General features: G+C 60.8%; 1 protein-coding gene across 3 annotated transcripts; it reads left to right on the top strand.

The window, feature by feature from the left end:
• Nucleotides 1-1,038: 1,038 nt before the first annotated feature.
• On the top strand, nt 1,039-23,386 carry MED24 (mediator complex subunit 24). Of its 3 annotated transcripts, none has more exons than XM_075036510.1 (26): nt 1,039-1,120; nt 1,374-1,512; nt 3,922-4,004; nt 4,534-4,572; nt 6,038-6,111; nt 7,286-7,509; nt 8,088-8,199; nt 8,723-8,873; nt 9,116-9,229; nt 9,931-9,978; nt 10,184-10,269; nt 10,649-10,735; nt 11,068-11,179; nt 11,821-11,963; nt 12,810-12,847; nt 13,546-13,628; nt 14,884-15,062; nt 15,199-15,298; nt 15,665-15,840; nt 15,932-16,196; nt 16,405-16,586; nt 16,891-16,984; nt 17,356-17,455; nt 19,330-19,407; nt 19,577-19,725; nt 19,885-23,386. In XM_075036510.1, the coding sequence occupies exons 2-26, from the start codon at nt 1,383-1,385 to the stop codon at nt 19,999-20,001; spliced, it is 2,964 nt and encodes a 987-aa protein (XP_074892611.1). In that variant the 5' UTR covers nt 1,039-1,120; nt 1,374-1,382; the 3' UTR covers nt 20,002-23,386. The 3 variants fall into 3 exon arrangements, with proteins under 3 accessions (XP_074892611.1, XP_074892612.1, XP_074892613.1); XM_075036511.1 differs by having other exon boundaries at nt 10,187-10,269; nt 19,885-23,385; XM_075036512.1 differs by lacking the exons at nt 1,039-1,120; nt 1,374-1,512 and having other exon boundaries at nt 3,939-4,004; nt 4,534-4,587.
• Nucleotides 23,387-23,538: the final 152 nt, after the last annotated feature.

The following is a 23,538-nucleotide window of genomic DNA, read 5'->3' as shown; positions in this document are numbered from 1 at the left end:
GCACTGGTGGTGGTGGTGGTTGGAGCGGGGAGCGGGGGGGGGGGCAGCCCCACGGCTGTTTGCACGTGTGTGCACGCACCCGCGTGTCTGCGACACACCTGCGCACACCCGTGTGCCCGTAGCCACCCACGCAGAGGTATCCGTGCACGCCCGGCCGCGGGCGCCTGCATCTGCGCACACACACGCACGAGCACACGCCTGCCTGGGCGCACGCCTGGGCGCACACGCGTGCAGGCACACGCACACCTGTGCATCTACGCACACATGTATGGGAAACACAAAGGGGTATGTATGTGTGCACGCACCCACCTGCAGGCATGCCCATTCCCATGTGCACACCCATGATTGCACACCCATGTTTGCACACTCCCGTGCTCGCACACACACGTGCCTGTATGCACACCTGCACTCACACGTGTGCGTGTGCATACACGTGCGTGCATCCATGCGCGCACCCAGATATGGGTATGCACAACCCCATCTGCACACATGCACATTCCTGTGTGGGCACGCACATTTGCACACTCACACCTGCACACTTCCATGGCTGGAACCCCGTGTTGACACCCCCAGGCCTTTGCGCATCCCATGTTTGCACCCCCATCCATTTGCACACCCACACCTTTGCACCCCTGCGCCTCTGCACACACTGTGCTTGCACACCCATGCGTTTGCACCCCCATCCATTTGCACCCCCCTCACCTTTGCACACCCCATGCTTGCATGCCCACACCTTTGCACCCCCATCCATTTGCACCCCCACGCCTTTGCACCTCCGTCCACTTGCACACCCACACCTTTGCACACCCACACATTTGCACCCCCTTCCACTTGCACCCCCACACCTTTGCACGCCCCACGCTTGCACCCCCACCCATTCGCACCGCCAGTGCTTGCACCCCCCCGCCTTTACACCCCCACCCATTTGCACCCCCACGCCTTTGCACGCACCCTGCTCGCACCCCTCCCTCCCTTTCCGAACTACAACTCCCAGCATCCCCCGCGCCCCGCCGCGCCCCACCGTCGTCCAATCAGCGCCCGGTTTGATGGCGGGTCCCACCATGGCGGTGCCCAGGCGCTGAGGGAAGCGTTTGCTGGTCGCCGCGGTACCGGGGGGAAGGTGAGGGGCGGCCGGACGGGGGGAGCTCCGGGGCCGACCGGAGGTGCGGTGGCTGGCCCCGGAGCTCCCCCCTCCCGCCCCATGGGGGTACCAGGCCCCCGTCCGCGGCCTCCCCTTCCCCTCAGGAGTCAGCAGGCCTCGCTCACCTGCTGTCCCCCAGCCTTTCCTCCGGGGGGGTGTTTGTCAGAAATTCCCTCCCCCTTCCCCCCCCCAAAAAGCCTGTCAGCCTTGCCCTGACACTCTCCTTTCACAGAGCGCGGCCATGAAGGTGGTGAACCTGAAGCAGGCCATCCTGCAGGCCTGGAAGGAGCGATGGAGCGACTATCAGTGGGCCATAAACATGAAGCGGTTCTTTCCCCGTGGAGCCACCTGGGACATCCTCAACTTGGCAGGTCCGGGGGGACTTGGGGCTGGGGGAGCCACGGGGGAGGGAAGAGGGTTGGGAGGCAGAGCAGGGGTGCAGGATTGGGGTGGATGGGGCTTTCTGTTTTGGGGCTACTTGCTCTGGTGCTGCCCAGGGTGGTCCCGTTGCTCGGCCCAGAGATGGACCCGTGGTTAAGCTGGCCTAAAGCTCGGCCGATGGTGGAGGGTTGGCCTGGTGGGACACCCAGGCAGGGCTGGGATCGCCGCTGGCTGCAACAAGACATGCCGAAATGCTGCTGGCGCAGAGCACTGGGATTGCTCCGTTCCGTCCCCACACCACTCACCACCTGGCTGCACGCAGGTTCCCGCTACCTGCCTCAGTTTCCCTTGCTGAGAGGAGATATTGACCCCGTCTGTCTCATCGATGTGTCTAGCCAAGGGAGTGAGAAGTGCTGCAAAGAAGCCAGGTGCTGCTCCGAAGGCTGCTTTCCACCCCCGGTTATTAGGATTTTTTTTCCCGTCCCTATTCAAGGGCATTTGACACAAATCCTGCCAAACGCTGGTACCTGCTGAGCTCCATGGTTTAAAGATTTGCCAGGCTTTTATGCCAATTATAGAAACTTGTTGCTAGGTTTTTTTTTAACTGTGCAGCAAGCGCATGTTTGCAAGCCCTGGATAAATAAACAGTGCTGCTTGAGAATTGCTGCACCGGGGGATTTAAAGGGGAATAGCCCTGGCACAGGCTCCTCACCTCACTGAGGGGGGAATCTTTCCCTGGTGGGTCTTTTTTTCCTCTCTCCATCCTACCAGTGATTTTTCTGGCAGCATCTGGCCTGTGATGGTGGGTTTTGTCAAACCATGTCCTCACAGCTGAGCTCCTCAGGCCAGGTTTGTCCCCCTCCCACTGCGGCCTGTGGTGGGGTCAGCACATGGACTTGTGGGGCTGGAGGAGCCGAGCTGGAGCTGTGGGGCCTGGCTGTGGCAGTGGGGTGACAGATTTGCTCGGTGGAGCTGGCACAGCCGGGGGAGCGGGGGCTGCGAGCGCAGCGCTGGGGGATGTGGGGGGTGGTTGGCTTGAGGGCTGGCCCTGCTGCCAGCCAGCTGGTCCCCGGGGCTCCCCGGTGCCTGTTCCCAGCCCGGTGGGACTGGCTTGTGCTCTGCTCACTGGGGCAGTGTGGCCCATGGGGTGTTTGGCATGGGCCCATCTGTGTAACCCCCAAAAGTGGGGTACCTATGATTTCTGTAGAAACAGGTTTCTCCTGGCCAACTCAGCCAGGGAAAGGCTTGTTAGCCTGCGCTTCATTGGAGGGCAGGCCCTCTGCAAGGAGGGGAAGGGAGCCAGATTCCTTTTTCCCTGCTGCAAAAGGGAACGTAAAAAGGAGGATGCTGCTGACACTGTCCTGGGCAGCACGGAGTGTTGTGGGCACACAGGGAGGCTGTTCCATAGGCCCCGACGACTGTAACAACTGCTGCCTCCCTCACCACAGCCCTAGAGCTGTCCTTTCCCAAGCTCGTGCCTTTCAGATTTAAACTACAAAGGAGGAAAAGCTGGCATGAGCTGCCAGGATCACGGTGGTGCCCAGCAAATCTATGCTGACACGTCTGCAGTGGGTAACAGCATGTGGCTGGCTCGTGTTGACACTCCCTGATTAGATGGGGAGGGGAAGGCTGCCATTAGCCTTCTGTCCTCGAGCTGAGATGCTTTTGGCCAAGGTCTCAGCCTTTGAGCAAGACCCAGGGAGTCTCCTGCTCCCGCGGTTGGGATCCGGCGACGGCTGCTGCTCCTCCTTGTCTTTGGGGCAACGACTTCCCAAACGGCTGCTGCCCCCTCTTGCATCTGGGTGCTTTGACCTACTTACAGCCCGTGCTGCAGCCCGGGGCCTGCTTTCGGGAGGTGGTTCCTGTGCTCTGCCATAGTTCAAATGGTCAATTAAAGGCTTGACTGAGCAGATAGGACGGGCAGAGCCCCTCCAGCGTCCACGGGCCAGTGCTGGCAGGCAGCCGGCGGCAGGAAGGGCCAGACATGCAGGGCTGGTCCCAGCTGAGAGGGACTGTCTGCCTGGAGTTCAGCCCCAGGTGCCAGAGCAAAAGTCACTCGGCAGAGGATGCGAGAGCCTCCTGGGCAGGACGTGGGAGGAAGGGGAACGTGTTTGGAGAGCAGCAGGCGCTGTTTCAGGGCCAGGGTGCCCGGGGAGAGCTGAGTTAGCAGGAGGCTGCTTGCACTGCCTGAATTATTTACTGGCTTTTGCCGTTGGGGATTAGAAAGTTGTGGGATTCAGTTAATTTCAGGGAAGAGCGGTGCAGAGTCACTGTGGTTAGCACAATTTGTCCTTGCCACCTTTCCTGTGGGATGAGGGCAGAGCGTGCGTGTGTCTGTGTGTCCCCACACTGTGTACGTGCTGAACTGGGACCTCCTGGCCCCTCTCCTTTGCTTGCAGAGGCTCTTCTGGAGCAGGCGATGATTGGGCCATCACCGAACCCACTTATCTTGTCCTACCTGAAATACGCTATCAGCTCCCAGGTAATGACACTCCCCGCATGCTGCCTCCCTGCCTCGTGCTGCAGACGCTCCTGGGTGTTGCCTCGCAGCCCCAGTTAGCAGGTGGGCAAAGAAACCGGAGTGCGGAGTCGGTGGCGGGCAGACACCCCAAATCTCCCATCTGTGCCTCCCCTGGGCTTGGGCAGGCGGTGGAGGGCTCAGCGCGTGCCCGAGGCAGGGATGTTTCTCTAAATAGCCTCTGCCCATCGCCTGGCTGCATGCAGGGTGGAAATCCTTGCCCTCCGAGAGCCTCTGCGCTTGCTGTAAGCTCTGCGCTTTCTTAGCACAGCATTTAATATTGCCTAAAGTTTGTGTGAAACAAATCAGCGATCACCTAAAAATGTCTGTTTGGATTTGTGCCGGGTCAGCGCCCCAGCCCCGTCTGTGGTGACAGGCAGCGAGGCCGTGCCCTGACCTTGCTGTTCCTCAGCAACGAGCACCGCGCTGGCAAACGTTACCCGCTAACACGCCGCTGCACCGGGTTTGTTTTGGTTTTGTGTTTTGTTCGTAGATGGTGTCTTATTCCACGGTCCTGACGGCCATCAGCAAGGTACGACTCTGACAGGTGCTGTCTGAGGTTTTTCTCTTTAACTATGAGCCACGTATCCATTTCCCTCCCCACAACTCCCACCAAATATAGGTCAAGTGGAAAACGACATCCTCTGCTGAGTCAGCAGCGGTCAGACAGTGCAGATTAGTGCCCGAGTCCTTCTGTGTCCCGCTGGGGACAGGCTGCCGCCGCACCTGGCAGGTCCCGCTCTGGTTTTGGGGACGGCTGCGGGTGTGAAAGCCTCGTCCCTCCGTCGTGTGGGGCCTGGCAGGCTCCTGCCCCGCAGCGCCCTGCATGTAAACCACGCCCCAGCTGCCGGAAACCACATCCCTCTGTGGCCGGCGGCGCTGGCAGCACCGTGGGGATCCAGAGCTGGCGATGGAAAAGCAGCGCCGTTCACGAGGGAGGGCTGCCAGCACCCGAGTCAACGCGGCTGTGGCTACCCGCCCTGCTGGCTTCCTGTGGGTGCTCGGCATCCCCTTGGCCGCTTCGTGGGGAGCAGTAGCCCCTTGCAGGCTGCGTCAGGACCCCCACCCTCCCTGGGCACTAGCCTTGTCAGGGCGACCTCTGATCTGAAGGAAGAATAATATAAGGGAGAATAATTTCTCTCCTCCTGCCTCCTTGTAACTGGGGGACGGGAGGAGAAAGGCGCTGGTAGCCACGCGATGCTGGCGTCGTTTTGAGGTGCCGCAGACTGAGCTCGGAGCTGTGCCATAAATGTGCTGCAAAGCCCCGGCAAGGGTGGGGACCCCTCCAGCAGGGCTCAGCACCGATCTGGGGTGGTGGGCACGCTCCCAGGGGAGGGCAGAGCCAGCGTACGCCCGGCTGACACCGAGCACAGCGGCAGGTCTGCTCCAAACGGCGCAGGCTCGTTGCCGTTCCCCTGGTTGTGCGTCGCTGCCCGTTCCGGCAGGGCGGGCAGAGAGCTGACCTTGACAGCCGAGGCTTCCTCCTTCAGATCAGCGTGGGCTGAGAGCAGACCTGCAGGCTAGCTCCGGCCCGGCGGGGCGGCCCCATCTGCTCTGCGAGGAGGCGGGGGGCCGCGCTTCTGCTGCCCACCGCCCTCCCGGCCCTGCGGCCAGCCGGGCTGTTGGCGTGCGCTGCCAGCCCCGCCGAGCCGGGGGTGGGCACGCGGGCTGGCGCCGAGCCACCGCCGCGTCAAAGCAGCCGGCGGGGAGCGGAGCTCAGGCCCCCACTCCGTCTCGGGGAGGCTGCCGAGAAAACCCAGCCTCGTCCCCGCTGCCGTGGCCCGGTTGCCTCCCGCGACCCCGGGAGGGCATGACCCAGCCGTTGGACAGCCCTGACCTAGTTCTCATTCGAGTGGCTGCTGGGCAGCTGCCAGGGCGAGCATCCTGTGGCCAGCAGTGCCCGGCCCAGCTCCTGAAGGAAGGGGTTGAGTCTGTTTTCAGAGCTGCTGGAGCTTGGCAGCCCCCGTCTGAAATCCCTCCTTCTTCCCCTGCTCTAGTTTGATGACTTCTCCCGGGACCTGTGTGTCCAGTCACTCTTGGAGATCATGGACATGTTCTGTGACCGCCTCAGGTATGGTGTGGCCCTTCCAGCCCTGCCACCTCGGCCCCAGGCTGTACTGTGGGCAGTAATGGGAGCCGGTACGGCCTGGCTGAGCCTGGGGTACTCACCCTGGCAGAGAGAGCCAGGTTCCCCCTCCAACTCTGTGTCTGTTCCCGAATTGCTGTCCCCCTCTGGCTGCCCTGGGCTGGGCTGCCATGCGAGTCCCAGCATGGGGAGAGTAGAGGGAGTCCAAAACCCCACCAGCTTTGTGGGAAGCTGCGAGAAACCCATGTATTCCGGAGTAAATGTCTCTACTGTGATATTCCTGCTCAGCTCAGGTAGATGGGGGTGGGCGTAAGCCCTCTGGCCTGAGGGCATCTGTCCCCTCAGAGCATTTCCTTTCTCTCGCGTGGCCTCTGCAGCTTCCCAGGACCCTGTTCACGTGTCCCCGTCTGCCAGTGCTCACAGTCCTGCCTGTGCTGCCCTAGACGCTCCAGGCAGCTGCCTTGTTTTGCTTCGTGCTCTTCCGCTGGTGTTGCAGGACCCAGGGGAGTCCAGACAATTCAGGCCACAAAAACTTTTTTAGAAAGCTCAGAAATCTTCCTGTTAACCCCTGACAGCCTCTTCTGGGAGGCCAGAGCAGAAAGCATGCGGTGGGGGGCAGTGGGAGGAGGAAGAAGGCTGAAGGTAGCAGCTCTTCAATTACATGAAATGAAGCAGCAGCAATGAATATGCATCAGTCACAGATGTTGACAAGGAGCTGTTGCTGGCCAACTGCAGAGCCGGCCACTTAATCCAGTCCCTGCCTAATCTGATCCTCTGCTTAATTTGATCAAAACTTCTGGCCCCAATGATTTGTGCATCAGGAGGGGAAAGCGTTCACCTCTCGCAGCACATTGATCAATGCTGAGCCTCTCTTAGCAAGATAATTTGATTAGAGGCTTGGAAACTTTCCCTGTAGTAAAGTGGCCAGAGAGGAGGCTGCACTGGGAAGACTTTATTTCCCCTGGCACAGCAGGGATGCTCACAGGCTGAGCAGGTTGGGATCTGTGGCAGAGGAGCTGGGAGCCAGCGAGCAGGCTAGGCTGGGAGCACAGGACGTGGGTTTGGATTCCCCAGCCCACCCTGTTTCTGTGCCTCGGTTTCCCTGGGGCCAGAAGGCCAGCCCACGGTGAGCATGGTCCTGTTTCTCTCCTCTTCCCAGCTGCCACGGCAAAGCAGAGGAGTGCATCGGCCTCTGCCGGGCGCTGATGAGTGCCCTCAACTGGCTCCTGCGCTGCGCAGCCTTCTACACCGAGAAGGTGAAGGAGACGCTGGAGCAGGCAGCAGCTGAGAGCCAGCTGAAGATGTGTCTGGAGCGGCTGGAGAAGATGCTCAGCAGCACCAAGAACCGCGCCCTGATCCACATCGCCAAGCTGGAGGAGACGTGTATGTTGCTGCCCCTGCCCTGCCCTGTGGCATGCTCTGCCTGTGGCCGCTGCCAGGGCTTCCTCCTAGTCGCTGCTGGCCCTGGGGAGATGTCATTGCCACCTCTCCCTTCCCCCTGCCTGGCTCCTGCCGCATTGTCCCTGCAGCTCCAAGCCCATCCGTCTTCCAGCCCTGTTGCTGTAACTGTCTCCTCCCTGGCTCCGTGCCACCCTCTGCCCCCTCCCCTCCATGCTGCCCTTGGAAGAAGAGCAGAATTAATGTGAAGGCTGCGTGAGCTGTTCCTGGGCGCGTGGCGGGCCCTATGCTCCGCCAGTGTGCCTGGCACAGCCCTGCACCTTCGGTTGGTGCCTGCATCTGGCCGAGAGGCCGTGCCAGGCTGAGCCTGAAACAGGAGCTACTGGGTGGCACACAGGCCCTCGGCTTAGGTTCGCAGAGGTGCACCAAATTGTGCTCACCGTGGGGCCTGGCAGGGACCCCCAGCCTTGGCAGGCCCTCTGTGCTGCCATGGGCCTTGGAGCCAGCCAAGCTTCTCAGCATGTCACTGTGCCCACCACTGAACGTCTGCCTTCCCTCCCCAGCCTCCTGGAGCACTGTGGAGCAGTCCCTCATCAAGCTGGGGGAGAACCTGAACAGCCTCAGCAACTCCCCGCTGCGGAGCCAGGCTGACGACTGTGTCTCCCTCATCAAGAGGTAGCTTTGTGTTGCTGTCTCCACGGGCTCAGGGTGAAATGCATCTAAGTCCTGCTCTTGGGGCTGAGAGCCTCCTGCCTCCCTCCAAGCTTGCTCCCTGCTTTCCTGTCCCTTCCCAGCATGGACCCCTGCACCAGCAGTGGGCTGGGGCTGGTGAGAGGCCCTGCTGTAGGAGAGGGGACAGGGCTAGTGGTGACTCGCTGTGAAGGAGTTTTACCCAGGGGTTGCTCCTCTGGTGACCCTGGGGACCCTTGCCATCTCTCAGCTGCTCTGGCCACACCAGAGCTGCCGTCCCTGCTCTGGATTCCCCCGGAGCTGCTCCCAGGACCCAGGCTGTGGCACGGCGGTTTGGCTGTGCCCAGGGGCTCCTCTGCAGGGCACAGGAGCTACAGGCTGTCATGCACCAGAGACATGCAGGACAGCAAAGGTGAAGGGCTTGGCCGGGAAAGGAGGATGGGACAGGAGGAGCAAGGATATGTCCCTGCAAGGCTCCAGTGACCCTGTGCTGTTGTCTCCCACCCAGTATCCCCACCATGCTCTCGGTCCACTCCGAGCAGCTGAACAAGACTGGCTTCCCCACCGTGCATGCTGTGGTGCTGCTGGAGGGCACTATGAACCTCACGGGAGAGACCCAGCCGCTGGTAGAGCAGCTGATGATGGTGAAGAGGATGCAGGTACAGAAGTGGCATCTTGTTCTCCTGCTCAGGGTGGCCTGGGGCTGTGGGACCAGGGCCTCGCTGCAGCTCTGTGCTGTGTAACTCCCTGTGCTGATCCTGGTCCAAGGGTATGGGCGCAGCTGCAGGGAGCAGCGTGAGCCCATCAACACCTTTGCAGGGGGTTCAGGGTTTGGCTGAGGTTGGGGGAGGTGCTTTATTGCCTTTCCAGCACTGGAGGGTTTTGTCTGTGTGCCCTGCAGCGCATCCCCTCCCCGCTCTTCGTGCTGGAGATCTGGAAGGCCTGTTTTGTGGGCCTCATCGAGTCCCCGGAGGGCACAGAGGAGCTGAAGTGGACAGCCTTCACCTTCCTGAAGGTATGGCCCAGCCCCGCCGTGAGTGCAGTGCTCCGAACTCTGAGCCTGCTGCTGCCTTTTCCCCTGCTGAGTGCTGAACCCTGGCAGAGCAATTAGCTCTCCTCTCCCGCAGCATGCCCCTTGAGGTCCTCCCATGCCCTGGCTGAGCCTGCGGCAGCCCTCCTGCAACCCACTGAGCATCAGCTTTGCTGTCCAGGGCCACTTTTCAGCCCAGCACCACTTTGTTTTGCAGAGTGGCTTTCCTGAGATGTTTCCCTGGGGGAAATTGTGGCCTTTGAAGGATGCTACAGCAGCCTTGGGGCCTACGCTCCCACAGCTCAGCGGTGGGCAGCCCTGGAGCAGTCTGCTTCACCTCCCTTCTTTGTACCAGACAAAAGGGATCTGCGTCTGATTTCAGGCCTGACGCGTGCTCTGGCCTGTGCTGGGCTTCTTTGCAGCCTTAGTTCCCTGCCTGGCTGTCGAGAGGTGGCCATGCCCTGTGGCTCCCTGTGATGGTGGAAGGGCCCTGCAGAGGGGACACAGGGGCACAAAGTCCCCTGGGTGCACAGGCTGCTCCAGAGATGGCTCCTGTCCCTAGGCTGGGAAAGCAGCTGCTTGCAGGCGTGTTTCGCGTGGGCCCCTGCTGCCTCTGTGGCTGGGATGTCCTGACTGTGGAATGGGGTCTGCCTCGATCGGTCACATCCATGCCCTGTGTCTTTCAGATCCCCCAGGTCCTGGTTAAACTCAAGAAATATCCCCAAGGGGAGAAGGTGAGTTGAGGGCTGTCATTGTGTGCACAACTGAGCTGTGTTTGTCGTGATGGTGCTGGTGCCTGGCCAGAGCTGCATGGGGGTAGCTGTGGTAGGAAACGGTCTATGTCCCAAAACCCTTCCTCTAACGGACAAGGCGGCATGGGAGGGGAAGGTGGGCTTGTGTCAGCAGCACTCCGAGCTGAGTGCTTGGCTTTGTGCACAGCAGGACTTCACTGAGGACGTGAACTGTGCCTTCGAATTCCTGCTGAAGCTGACGCCTCTGCTTGACAAAGCAGATCAGCGATGCAAGTGAGTGCTCACCATGTCGGGGGCTGACCTGCAGCATTATGAGTCTGTGGCCAGTCTGTGCCACAATCAACCTGTCCTCTCTGTTGGGAGCTGTGATACGGGGTGCTGGGGCAGCTCCTGGCAAGGCTTTTTTAGTTCCTGATCCAATTCCTTCTTCCTGGGGACCTGGTGCTGCCAAATGAGCAAGGCAGTGAGTGTCTGGCAGCTGATTCACGTTAGTGATGCTGTGTGATATCTGGAGCTGCTTTTGGCCCTGCAGCATCCTCAGAGGGGTGGGAGTAGGGCCAAGAGGGCAACCCAGGAGTCCCCCTGCCCTGTGGCTCTGCCTGGGGCAGCGGGAATACTGTCCCTCAGGCTAGCGCTCTCCTCTCTCTTCCAGCTGCGACTGCACGAGTCTACTCCTGCAGGAGTGCAGCAAGCAAGGGCTGCTTTCAGAGGCCAACATGACCAACCTGGTTGCCAAACGGTACAGGCCCCTCAAAAGTCTGGATAACCAAGTGGGGTTGGAGCTCCTTTTCTTGCTGTCCTTCTTGAGGGGGGAGCATAAAGAACCAGCTGTGATGCCGCTGGCTGTCCTGTAGCTGGGACACTGTGGCCTGGAGGGATGAGGCTTTGCTTTCAGTGACAGGCTGAGTACAGTCAAAGTCCTCTCAGAGTGGCAGCTGGTGGCGGCCTGAGGTGGTGGCCTTCCCTCAGGGGTGCTGATGGTGGCGGTGGGTGGGAGGTGGCTGAGCGTGGGGAGGAGTGAGGCAGGGTGATGAATTCCTGCTCACTGGCCCTTCTTTGTGGATCCCCCAGGACGGCGGACAGAGAACACGCTCCACGCTTGAAATCAGCAGAGAATGCCAACATCCAGCCAAACCCGGGGCTCATCCTGAGGGCCGAGCCGACTGTCACCAACATCCTGAAGGTAAGTCCCCTCCTGCATCCATGCTGGGCAGGCTGGTCTCAGCTCCACAGCCTGTTTCCAGCAGCACCGGTCTCACCAGGCAGCCAGGGTGGTTGGGAGGTGTCTGATCTCCCCCTGCACTGGGGTGGAGGAATCACTCCCAGCCTTGCCGCTCTGCCGTGGAGACCAGGACTTCCCCTCCTCCTTCCCAGGAAAGCCCGAGAAGCCGTCAGACAGCACATTGTTGTCAGTGCCAGCAGCCTGAGCCCAGCCAGCTCTGCCTGTCCTGCTCCTAGCCGCTTCCCTGCGTGCATCTCCTCTGTTCCCTGGGGACTCCCCCCCCATCGGTCCCCCCCGCCACTGTCCCCAAGTCCCTGTCCCTGCGTCACTCTGGTTGCCTCGCTGCTGCTAAGTGCGAGAGGAGGTTTTGCTGCTGGTCGTGCTGCCCCAGTCTGCTGCAGCTCTCCCCTGCACCGTGCCCTATGGTGCCTGGGGCACAGAGGGCTCCATCCCCACCCTGCCGAGCCCTGTAGGTCTCTGCTCATCGAGGCCTCACGGGACAGCTCTGGCAGCCGATCAGTTTTGCTCCCACAGCCGGAGTTTTACTGCTGCTCTGTAGCACACATTCCCCGTGACTTCTCTTTCCTGTATTTTTTTTGTAGACCATGGATGCGGATCACTCCAAGTCCCCTGAGGGTTTGCTGGGGGTCTTGGGTCACATGCTGTCTGGGAAGAGCCTGGACTTACTGCTGGCAGCAGCAGCAGCGACCGGCAAGCTGAAATCCTTTGCTCGGAAGTTCATCAAGTGAGTGTCCACCTGGATGACACTGTCCCTGGTGAACAGTGGGACTGGGGTGAGCGGGCAGCCCCCTCAAGCTCTCCCCCAGACAGGGCTGGATGTGCCTCTGGCCCAGTGTCTGTGCAGCACTGGATCCAGCAGAGCCCTGGGGAGGGTTGGGATCTCAGGGAGACTGCACCCTACAGCACCCCATCTCCTTTGCTTCTGTGTGAACAGGGCAGAGAATCAAAGTCGGTTTGGTTTAAGGGTATTAAGAGAACTGAAAGCACTGGCACAGCCTCGGATCCAGGGCGCTTGCTGTGTGTGCACCTTCGGTCCCCAGATGCCTGTGTCCTGGTTAAAGCAGATGCACCAGCACGCGTGGGGCTGCGTGACGGGCTTCCTCGAGCAGGGAGGCCTGACGCAGCTTGAACCACGCCAGCCCGGCGGGGTACATGGCCCTGCTGTGCTCGCTCTGTTTGGGGGTTCGTGCTGCTGCGATATAGAGAGGGCTGTGCTCAGAAATCCCCACGCAGCCAGGCAGAGCCGGCTCTGGTGAGAGGACGCACTCAAATGCTGGGCCGAGTGGGTGTGGGGAAAAGCAGCGTTGCTGGACCTGTTTTGCTGCAGGGGAGCAGAGGCAAAGGGAGGAGGCGGCTTGTCCCTGCTGTGCCAGAGGGTGTCTGCGGAGCCGGGCTCCGCTTCAGTCCCTGCCCACCCTATTCCTCCATGCGGGACACAGAGCTGGGTGCTGGGATGGGGTGTGGGAAGGGGTCTGCAGGCAGGGGCAGCCCCCCGCCTGTCTTGGGGATGGGAAGAGGCCTGTTTCATGCGATGGTGATGCTTCACTGCGGCTCTCTCTGCCCCCTCTAGGCTGAATGAATTCACGAAGCACATCACTGGAGAAGGCTGTAAGTGCGTGCGCATCCGTGTGTGGGGTGGTTCGAGCTGCGCTCCCCCCGCCGCCACGTGCTGGGACGCTGTGGGGCCCGGCTGGATTAAGCTGGGACTGGCTGCGGCGCCAGAGCGAGCCGAGCTGTGCCGGGTCCGGCTGGGGGCTGCTGGCAGGGAGCCCGGCACAGGGGCACGTGGCTGGGTGCCAGCAGGGAACTGGGCTCCCGGGGACCCGCTGCCCTCACGCGTGGCACATGCGTGTCCATCCCAAATGTGGGGTGTTCCCTGCTTGCAGGGGAAGAGCTCCTTCTCCCCAGCCCAGCCCGCAGGGCCCCTTGGGGCCGGCCCTGTCCCAGCTCCCTCCCTGGAAGGGGTGATGTGTCAGCACAGAGCCTGAGATAAGGACTCTGACTGCATTTGCGTGTGATGAAATTTGCTGAGTGCTCTGACCTTCCATGGCGTGGTGGGAGCCTGGGGGTGGGCTGGGGCTGTCAAAGGGGAGGCCAAAGCCGCTCTGGGGACTCAAGCAGGGGCAGACGGGGTGGAGGGAGCCACTTGGCACATCCCCTGGAGCCCTTGTTCGCACACAAGCACTTGGGGGTTAAAAAAGCAGCTTGGAGGAAGCAGGGTCCCGGCCCCCGAGCTCACAGGGCTCCTGCCTCCCTCCTTGTGCCAAGGCTGGAGATCCCCAAGGTCTTTGTTTCTGCTCCCTCAGCCAAATCAGCCCCGGTTCGTGCCCTGCTCTTCGACATCTCTTTCCTCATGCTGTGCCATGTGGCCCAGACCTACGGCTCCGAGGTAAGCATCCTCTGAGGGGCTGGGGCTCTGACCTTGCGAGTGCAGCCGGTGCGCTGCAGCCTGCCAGCCTCCTCTAGCGGCCAGCCTGCCACCCTCCTCTAGCGGCCAGCCTGCCACCGCCACCGTCCCCGCAGCCGCCCTGCTGCGTAGGGTAAAGCACCCAGTGCCTTTCACCTGGTGCAGGTAGAAATCTGTCCTTGCAGGGTCTGTCGGTGCCAGGCGATGGAGCAGGGGTGGCTGCTGAGGGCTTTGGTTGTGCTGCCTTTATGGTACTGTGGTATCGGTGGGAACGCCGCCTCCGCACCCTTTCCGAACTGGCTCTGATCTCACTGGGCTTTTCCCATCGTTGCCCCTCTGGTTTGGCGCTGGCTGGGGGGGGGGCATGCAGCCAGGCTGAGCGTCAGCCCTCCCCTATGAGAGGAGGAACTTGCAGCCCCACTCAGGAAACAGCAATTTGGTTGCATGAAAATTTTCCAGGTTTCGACATCTGTGTGTGTTGGGAGGCGAAATGATACCGGAACACCAGGAACATGGAGAGGGAGCAAAAGGCGAGCGGGAGGGATCCTGCCTGGCTGGCCCTGGGGAGCGGGGAGGGGGAGTCCTGGCTGGAGGCAGCTTGGAGCGGACGTGCCCGGGGCTGTCTGATGAGGTCTCATTCCCCTAGTCCGGCCCAGAGCGACTTTCCTGACCAGCTGTTGCTGAACAGATGTGCAAAACTTTTTTGACAAAAATAGTGTCCCTTGGGTGATGGTGGGCTGAAGGGAGGAAGCAGCGTATGGGATTCCCAGCTCGTGTTCCCCCCCGGGAGCCCTCCCAGCTGGCTGCCAGCTGGGTTGTGTGCCCTGACCCCGTGGAGCTGTGGGCCAGCCGGCCCCAGCGCTGGGGACCCTGAGCCCAGCTCGGCGGGTGGGGGGACCAGTGGCCCTTTCTGGGCAGGACATGGTGACCCCCCCCCCCCCCGCAGCCACTCTCGCAGCCCCTCGGGACTGGTCCTGTCCTGGCATCTTCCCGAGGGAAGTGGAGATGGGCCGTGGTCCCCCGGGGAAGTCCTCTGGTAGAGGGGGGAAGACCACAGCCCAGAGGCTGGAAACCAGTGTCTTACTGGGAGCTGACCAGTGCCTGCCACAGGGCGGCGCTGTTCCCCTGGCCATGAGCTCCCCAGGGCAGGGGTCCCCCCCCGCCAGGGTGGGGGTCCCCAGCAGGATCCGTGCAGAATGCAGACCGCGTGGCAGACCCTGTGTCCGTTCCCTTCCAGGTGATCCTGTCAGAGTTGAGCCCGGCGGGTGAGGTGCCCTTCTTCGAGACCTGGATGCTGACCTGCATGCCGGAGGAGGGGAAGATCCTCAACCCTGACCACCCCTGCTTCCGCCCCGACTCCACCAAGGTGGAGTCCCTGGTCGCCCTCCTCAACAACTCCTCCGAGATGAAGCTGGTGTAAGAGCTCAACCTGCACACCCACCCTGCCAGGCCAGGGTAGACCAGGGTGGAAGCACCCACCCCATTTTCCCTGGCCCCGTGGCCACTTGGACCATGTGCCTGAACCCCCCCCCGCCTCTCTCTTCCCTGGCAGGCAGATGAAGTGGCATGAGGCATGTCTGAGCATCTCAGCCGCCATCCTGGAGATCCTCAATGCCTGGGAGAACAGCGTCCTCACTTTTGAGTCGATCCAGGTGGGCCTGGCAGGGGGATGGTGTGGGGCAGAGCAGGGGCACCGGCGCTGTGCTGTGTCCTGAGGAGGGGCTAAGGCTTGAGCAGGGCAGGGGTCCCCTGTCCTCCTGCCCTGAATGCTCTTGCAGCCACTGCAGAGCTTGCTGGCTCCTTCATGACTTGGGTGGGGAACTGACTTGGCTCCAACCCCCTGAAGCTGCCCCAAACCGCGCTGTTGGTGGCAGTGGGGCTGGCAGGGGTAGGTTCACCCCTTGGAGGGGAGAAGACCCTTCAGTTGGGGCCCACAGCCCTGGGAGGTGATGAAGAGATAAAGCCCGTGCATCCACACATCTGTGCTCATCCACCTCTGCTCCCGTCTTCTCTCCTAGAAAATCACAGACAACATCAAGGGGAAGGTGTGCAGCATGGCGGTGTGCGCAGTGGCCTGGCTGGTGGCCCACGTCCGCATGCTGGGCTTGGATGAGCGAGAGAAGTCCCTGCAGATGATCCGGCAGCTGGCCACCCCCCTGCACGGCGAGAACACGCTGCAGTTCTATAATGAGCGGTGAGCTCCAGTGCACCAGGCACTGTGCCGTCTCCTGCCTTCCACTTCCCACTTCCCGGGGCCTGCGTGACCCTGTGTCTCTCCACCACAGCGTGGTGATCATGAGCTCCATCCTGGAGCACATGTGTGCGGACGTCCTGCAGCAGACAGCAACGCAGATCAAGTTCCCCTCCACGGGCATGGACACCATACCCTACTGGAACCTGCTGCCCCCCAAGAAGCCCATCAAGGAGGTGCTGACGAGCGTGTTCACCAAGGTGCTGGAGAAGGGCTGGGTCGACAGCCGCTCCATCCACATCTTCGATACCCTGCTGCACATGGGGGGTGTCTACTGGTTCTGCAACAACCTGGTCAAGGTACGGGGTGGAGCAGGGAGGTGGCTGTGACCCCCAGCGCCGTGGCTGGGTGTCGAGCCCAGGACTTCTGGGTCTAGCCTGTGCTCCTAGTGCCCAGGAGTCTTGGTTGTGGCTGGGCCGGCTGCTGTGACAGTCCCGGGCGCTGGAGGTGAGCGGGGCAGGCCCAGCCGTGCCCATGCCTACCTCAGCCCTGCCCTCCGCCTCGCAGGAGCTGCTGAAGGAGACGCGGAAGGAGCACACGCTGCGGGCTGTGGAGCTGCTTTATGCCATCTTCTGCCTGGACATGCAGCAGCTGACACTGACCCTGCTGGGCCACATTCTGCCCAACCTGCTCACGGACTCCTCCAAGTGGCACACACTCATGGACCCGCCGGGAAAGGCCCTGGCCAAGTAAGACCCCAGACCCACGGGCACCATCTCCTTGGGGGCGAGTGGGTCTGTTAGTGGAGATGGGGAGATACTCTGTGCTGGGATGGGGGTCCCAGCTGCCTGGTTCCTACTCTGACCCTGGCACAGTGCCGACAGGAGCAGATATGCTAGTGTCCTCGGCCCCATTCTCTGCTGCCTCCCACCGAGGAGGGATTGGTTATGTCCTGTCCCAGTGCATGCTGTTGGCTCTGCTGTCTTCCCTTGCTCATGCACTGTCACCCAGGTGGGCTGGCAGTACCTTGCAGTGTCCCTGCTTTGTCCCCAGGCTCTCCGTCTGGTGTGCCCTGAGCTCCTACTCCTCCCACAACAAGGGCCAGGCATCCGCCAGGCAGAAGAAGAGGCACCGGGAGGATATTGAGGTGTGTCTGATGTGGAGCAGGGTTTGTTTGGAGGCTCTCTGTGCGCAAGAGCAGGCAGTGTCTGTGGGAGGTGATAGTGGAAGGAGGAGTTGGTAGCTGAGACCAGACTCCCTGCTCAGGTTCTCTGGGCTGTCTGAGGTCATTTGACCTTAAAATATGGGGTTTCCCTTCTCTTTTCTGGGCATGGGGGGCTGTAATGAGATGGTCGGTATGTGGTTGGCCCAGGCTGAGATGCTCTGGGTGAACAGAGATCATAGTCCTGGGCTATGGGGCTGTGCAGAGCCCAGGGTGGGTCATCAGCGCCGGGAAGGGTGGCCAGGATCCCCCCACGGAGAGAGGCTGGTGAGGCTGAACCCCCTCTGCCCCCCCAGGATTACACCAGCCTGTTCCCACTGGATGACACACAGCCCTCCAAGCTCATGCGCCTGCTGAGCTCCAATGAGGAGGACGCCAACATCCTCTCCAGCCCCAGTAAGTGCGGGTGGGGAGGGTGGCTCCTGGGGAAGGCACGGTCCTGCCTCACTGCTCATTTCTGGGTGTGAAATATGTATTGGCACAAAAACACTTCTCTTCCCGAGCTGGCCAGGTGAAGATTTAGAATGCTCGAGTGTGTTTTGTGGAATTACCCTGGAGCTTTGGCACTTAGAAAAGATCAAGCTCTTTATTTATCTGATCAGAACAGCTTAGGAAAGGCGATGAGGTTACACGTTCCCTCCGTGACGTTGCCACCCAACCCAGTGCATCACGCACGAGGGGCTCATGGAGGTTTTGTTAGAGCCTTGTCACCCCCAGCCAGTTTGTGTGGGACTGAAGAGCTGATGTGCTGCAGCAACAGTGGCAGGAGGTGACATTCCTGATGTCTGTGGCTAAATCTTGAAATTCCACTGTTGTTAACAAGGCAGCAAGAGGAGCCGATGAGTCCCTACAGTCACGTCTCTGTGTCCCCGCAGCGCAGTGCTGCGGGTTGCAACAGCTCCAGCAGGACATGCTGGGGGGTGTCCATGCCGTCCTGGTGTCACAGGGTGCTGTCATGGCTGCCACGTATGTTGTCTGGACTCCTGGACAGTGAGTCAGGATGTTCCTTGGTCATTGTTTCTCCTCATGCTCTTATCCTAAGCTATTTTTTATTTATTAGTTCTCAACACATCCATCAACCTGTGGTTTTTGTTGGTTTCATTACTGTTGAAATATGGGGTTTTCCCTTTATTTCACTATCTTTTTTTAACTTCTGAGGCAGTTCCATCTCTTTCCAGTGACATTCAGGACTTTTTTTGGGCTGTTTGCTGCAGTGATGTGGAAATGCTGCTTCCTGCAGCAGCCACGTAACTCATGTGATTCCATGAGAAAAGTGTGGGAGGGCTTTCTTTTTTGGTGAGCATCCTCAGAGTGGCACAAGGTGGTTCCTGCTGATTTTGACAGTAGCTGTGTACTATGGGGTCTGCACAAGAGCATTCCCAGGGGATTCCTGTCCAGTTGGACCGGAGATGGCCCAGTTCCTCTCCAGCAGGAGCACCCAGCAGCGCTTCACAGTTTGGGTCAGATAAATCCCCTTGGTCTGTCCCAAGATTTGCTGCTAGTCTGTTGGACATGCCTCAGCTCTGGTAACTAAATTGTACCCTGAGAGTGAGATTTGAGTGCTGCTGTGCAGCTGTTGAACATCTGGCTCGCTCCTCCCAGCCGGCTGTGCTGCAGGCAGCGTGCACAGGATGTGTAGCATGTGTGTCACTTCGCCTTGGCAGAGCGCTATTCTTCTCTCCTGATCGTGACATTGCATTACATTGCTCGTGTCCTCGCGGAGCGTCAGGGACGAGTCACTGCTGCAATTAAAACTGAACAGGGAGTAGCAGGGATGCACACTCACGGTCTCACTCACGCTTACCCTTTGGAGAGGTCATTAAACTTTGTCAGACGCGGTATAAATCTGGCTTGTGCAAGAGCGAAGTGTCACACTCCAAGAGCAGCAGCGGCAGCATGCGGAGACCTCCCCGGGCTGCTGTGCTTTGTCATGCCTGGGGCATGTGTGGGCCTGCGCTGCCTGTCAGGGCTGCCTGCACTCTGGCAGAGAGGGATGGTGACTGAGACAGAGACTGTCTGCCTGCTGTGTGTCTCTGGTGTGCCTGAGCAGCAAAGACTGTACTCATTTGGGTATGGAGGGTGCCAAGGACCGTGGTCCAAACCTCTCCCACTCAATGGGGTAGCTCACGGCAAAGCCCCTCCTCGAGGCCAAGGGCTGACTGAGCTCGAATGGCCAGAGCTGGCCAGGGTGGGCATGTTGGCATGGCCAAGGGGGCCAAGAGGCTGTTCCAGCCTCCTCCCAGCCTCATGTGTGTTCTCCTCCCCAACAGATCGCTCGATGAGCAGCTCGCTCTCTGCCTCCCAGCTTCACACCGTGAGCATGAGGGACCCACTGAACAGGGTGCTAGGTAATGGTGGGGCTGGATCCCAGTGGGGGTACCCGGTGGTGAGGCCTGGCCGTGAGGTTGGATCCAGCCATTCTGACACTGGTGGGGACCTGTCCCCTTTGCAGGAGGCTTGGGCCACCCCCAGCCTCCCTGAACTGGCGTGGCTTTTGATGTTTCCCTGTCTCCACAGCAAACCTCTTCCTGCTCATCTCTTCCATCCTGGGGGCCAAGACGGCTGGCACCCACACCCAGTTTGTCCAGTGGTTCATGGAGGAGTGCGTGGATTGCCTGGAGCAGGGCAGCCGCGGCAGCATCCTCCAGTTCATGCCCTTCACCATGGTGAGTCCCACGGCCATGACATCCTTCTCCGTGGCTGCAGGGTGCTCTGTGATGCTGGTCTCATGGGTCAGACAGGCGCATCCAGGGGAGTCCTGCTGCCCGGCTCTCATGTCTCCAGCGCTGTCGTGAGTCAGCTGTGTTTCTTCTCTCTCCGGGTAGGTTTCAGAGCTGGTGAAAGTGTCCACCATGTCCAGTCCCAAAATTGTCCTGGCCATCACAGATCTCAGCCTGCCCCTGGGCCGTCGTGTCGCTGCCAAGGCCATCGCTGCGCTGTGAGTGTGGCAGCTCCCTTCTGCTGTGCAGGAGAGGGCTGCCAGCCAGCTGCTGGGAAATCCATGAGAACCTGGATGCTGGGCTGGGACTGGGATGGCTGGGACAAGCTCTCTGTCACCGCGGGCTCAGCCTGGCCCTGCCCAGGGGCTGCTTCCCTCTGCATTTGGCCTCCCAGAGACATCCCCTTGCTGCCTCACGATGGGCTTTCAGAGACTGAGACAAACCCCCTGCTTTTTTTGTATAATTAATTCAGTCCTTTTGTAGAACCAGGCTTTGCTTCATTTCTGTTTCGTTTCCTGACTGCAGCCCAGGGCCCTGGGGCTTCCCAAAACCCTCATCTCAGGGCAAGCTTGATGGTGGGTGTGATGGGAGAGCAAGTGGCTAAGACCTGCACTGGCCGGGGGAGGAAAATCACACTTGCTCTGTCCCTAACCTGCCTGCCCTGACCCCAGAGAAGCCCAGGAGACCGGTGGGCTGCCTGTGATGCTCTACTTGGGGAGCGGGTGCCTGCGGCCAGCCAACTGCAGATGTGCAGCTGGGTGGAGCGGAGATGCTTTCCTGCCACGCTGTAAGCTGCAAGCAAATTCTTGTTGGAAATTCCTCCACGTGAGCATGAGTTCACCCCGCGTCCCCAGCTTTGAGCACGGCACCCAGCGGCCAGTGAGTAACCGCAGCCTTGCCAGCACCACGCCAGCCTTATGCTGGGAGAGGCTCCTCCGCGGGGCTGTCCTGGCATCCATTCAGCTGCTTTGGCGGTGAATCTGCCTGTAACTGTCACGAAACCCTGACCCTGAGGGGGTGGCAGGGCCAGGACAGCTTTGCCTCCGCTCCTTTCATTTATGTTTTCTGCTTGACTCATGAGAAAGGGGGAAGCAGTGCCTGGGGTAGCCAGGCACCAGCCTTCCCCTAGGGGTGCCTCAGCTCTGAGCCCCAGGCATGTGACTTCTGCCCCTCTTGGCATTAGCGGGGTTCATGGCCCCTGTTTTGGGGGCTCTGAAGAAAGTGCTTTGGTGGTGGAGGGGGCGAGGTGGTGCAGGGATGCCCCAGAGCAGTGCCACAGGGTTTGGGTCAATGCTGGCTGGGGAAAAGGCAGCTGGATGGTGACTCAGGGCCTGCCTGACCCCTGCGTGCTCCCTGGGATGATCTCAGCTCTTTGCTGATGGGCTTTGCTAGAGAGAGAGACCCCGATGCTGTCGGCAGAGGAGCTTTGCCGCGCGTGGGGTGGCTGTGGGTGATGGCTGGTCTTTGGCCGTCGCACAACTGAGCATCCTGCCCCATCCTGCTGCCTCCTGTGAGTTCGGACCTGAGCCGGCAGCAGGCTGGCATGCACCGGCCCTGGGTACAGAGGGCGTACAGAAAGCGGGTCGCAGGGCTGGGTGGAGTGGCTAGTGGAGCTGCCGCACGCACCGGGGTGGGACATGGGGAGAAGGGTGAGTCGGGCGAGGGCTGCCCCGCTGGAGGGCTCAGTGCCCGCATCGTGCCACGGCTGGTGCTGCTCATCACCGGGCCTGACTCGGGCATGAGTCCTGTGCTGAGCTGGCACCGACCTGCCCGGGCACCTCTGCCCTGGGCCGGTGACAGTGCCTGCTCGCCCAGGGGCGGCTCTTTACCGTTAGCTCAGAGCAAAGACCAGGACCTGGTGCTCTTGGCCTTCCCAGCTCTGTAAATATTTGCCGGCGGCAGCACCGCGCTCGGCATTGGTGCTCAGTGCTTCACCTTCCAGGAAAGGGCTGGAGCAGGAGAAGGGGTTTCCTGTAAACTCTGATAAGCCGGGGGAGGAAGGAGCGATTGCTCCCGCTGGTTGCTTTCCTGGGAGCTGCTGCAGGCAGGGTGTGCAGCCAAACAAGCGTGGGCAGCAGCTTCCCCGTGGCAGGATGATGGCAATGGTCCAGGACGGGGCGGCGGGTGGCAGTGGGGCTCTGACCTCGTGCCTGCCCCTATCCAGGGCTGGAAAATTGGGGGAAAGCAGGAACAGGGACCTCCTGGCACCCACCAGAGCTTGACTCCATCTCCGCTGTGGCCGTGCTGAGCATGGTGTGGGGATGCCGGCGGTCGCAGGCTGCAACCACGGGACCAGTGGGAGGAAATGGGTCTGGTGCAAGCCTGGGAGCACAGGGCCAGCCCGCGGTGGCCAAAGACCCGTGGGGGAGTGGGGAGAGGCTGTGGGCCGGCTGGGGATGGCGGTGAGGGGAGAGGCTCAGGTCTCCTGGCTCTGCCAACTTCACTTGGGCACATCGTTTGTCCATCCACCTTGCCTTTCTCACTGCTGGAAGTCCCGTCCCATCGTGGCGGCTCCAGGAGGGCTCCAGGCCCGTCCCTGGGCAGCTCTGGGGCAGATTTGCCTTGCAGCAGCAGCAAAAAAGGGATGGCCAGCCTCCCCCCCCCACTGCCACCAACCCCAGGGCCAGGTTGGCTTCTCTGCTGCAGAGCCCTGAGCGCTCATTACACCTGTGTTCGCCCTCCCGGCACTCCCTGCATGGCACAGGGATGCTCTGGGCTGCCAGGGTGGGGGTGAGGCCCCCATGCCAGCTGCCTGTGGGTCCCAGCATGGTGCTGGTGCCAGAATTGCTCCCCGGGGCATCCGCCCTCGGCTTGGCAGTGCTGGCGCAGGCAGGCTCTGGTGCTTTCTAGGAATCGGCTCTTGCCCAAGCGGCGCTGCCGGGTGTGGGAGGAAGCTGCCACCCCCAGGCAGCCGCACCCAGCCCCCCCCCCACGGCTCCTTCCTGACCCTTGGGGGGCTTGTGCCACGTTGCAGGGGCAGGAGGTGCTGGTTTCCACTGAGGCTTGGCAGCGCTGAGCCAACGCCAGCAACCACAGGTCGGCCCCGAATGAGCCCGTTCCCCTGTGCCCCGTCTCTCTGTCCCAGTGTCCCTACGCCCCGGCCACCCAGCGTTCCCCGCACACAGGCAGGAGACAGCAGGAAAGGCAGACAGCCCAGATTCTGGAGCAAAAATAGAGTTTATTTCCATTTTTATTGCATATAAAAAAATAGCATGTATTTCTCTGGGGCTCACCCAGCTGCAGCAATAAATACAGTACAAAACACACCGCTTGAGAGCCCCTGCCGGGGCGGGCTGTGAAATTTCCAGTACGCAAATACGCCTGCGTGGGCCGGTGGGAGCTGTCGGCACAGCCACGAGACTGGGGGGCTGTGCCGGGCTCGGGGAGGACAGGACTGCGTCCCGCCGTGCCTCGCTCGCTGCGACAGCGCAGAGCTGCTCCCCCGGGCCAGGAGGTGTGTGCAAATAAGTTAAACTGCAATAAATACACTGAGTTTAGCAGGGAAGGGGGACGGGCGCTGGCAGAGCGGAGATGCAGCCCCCCAGAGGTGCTGGGGCTCCCCTGGAAAAGCCTCATCCTGGGAGGCTGCTGCATCCCTACGGCACCTCTGTCCTCCCTTCCCTCCCTCTTACCTAATGGCTAATAAATATGAATTAATGTAACTATGCCTAATAGAAATAACACCTGTTAGATCTGTCCCTGCAGGCTGCAGCCCAGGCAGGGAGATGCTGCTCTGAAGCATCTTCATCCACAGATGAA

The sequence above is a fragment of the Buteo buteo genome, chromosome 9 (genome assembly GCF_964188355.1).
Source record: "Buteo buteo chromosome 9, bButBut1.hap1.1, whole genome shotgun sequence".
Taxonomy (NCBI): Eukaryota; Metazoa; Chordata; class Aves; order Accipitriformes; family Accipitridae; genus Buteo; species Buteo buteo.
The sequence above is the reverse complement of the archived record's forward strand: the minus strand, read 5'-3'. Positions and strand labels throughout refer to the sequence as shown.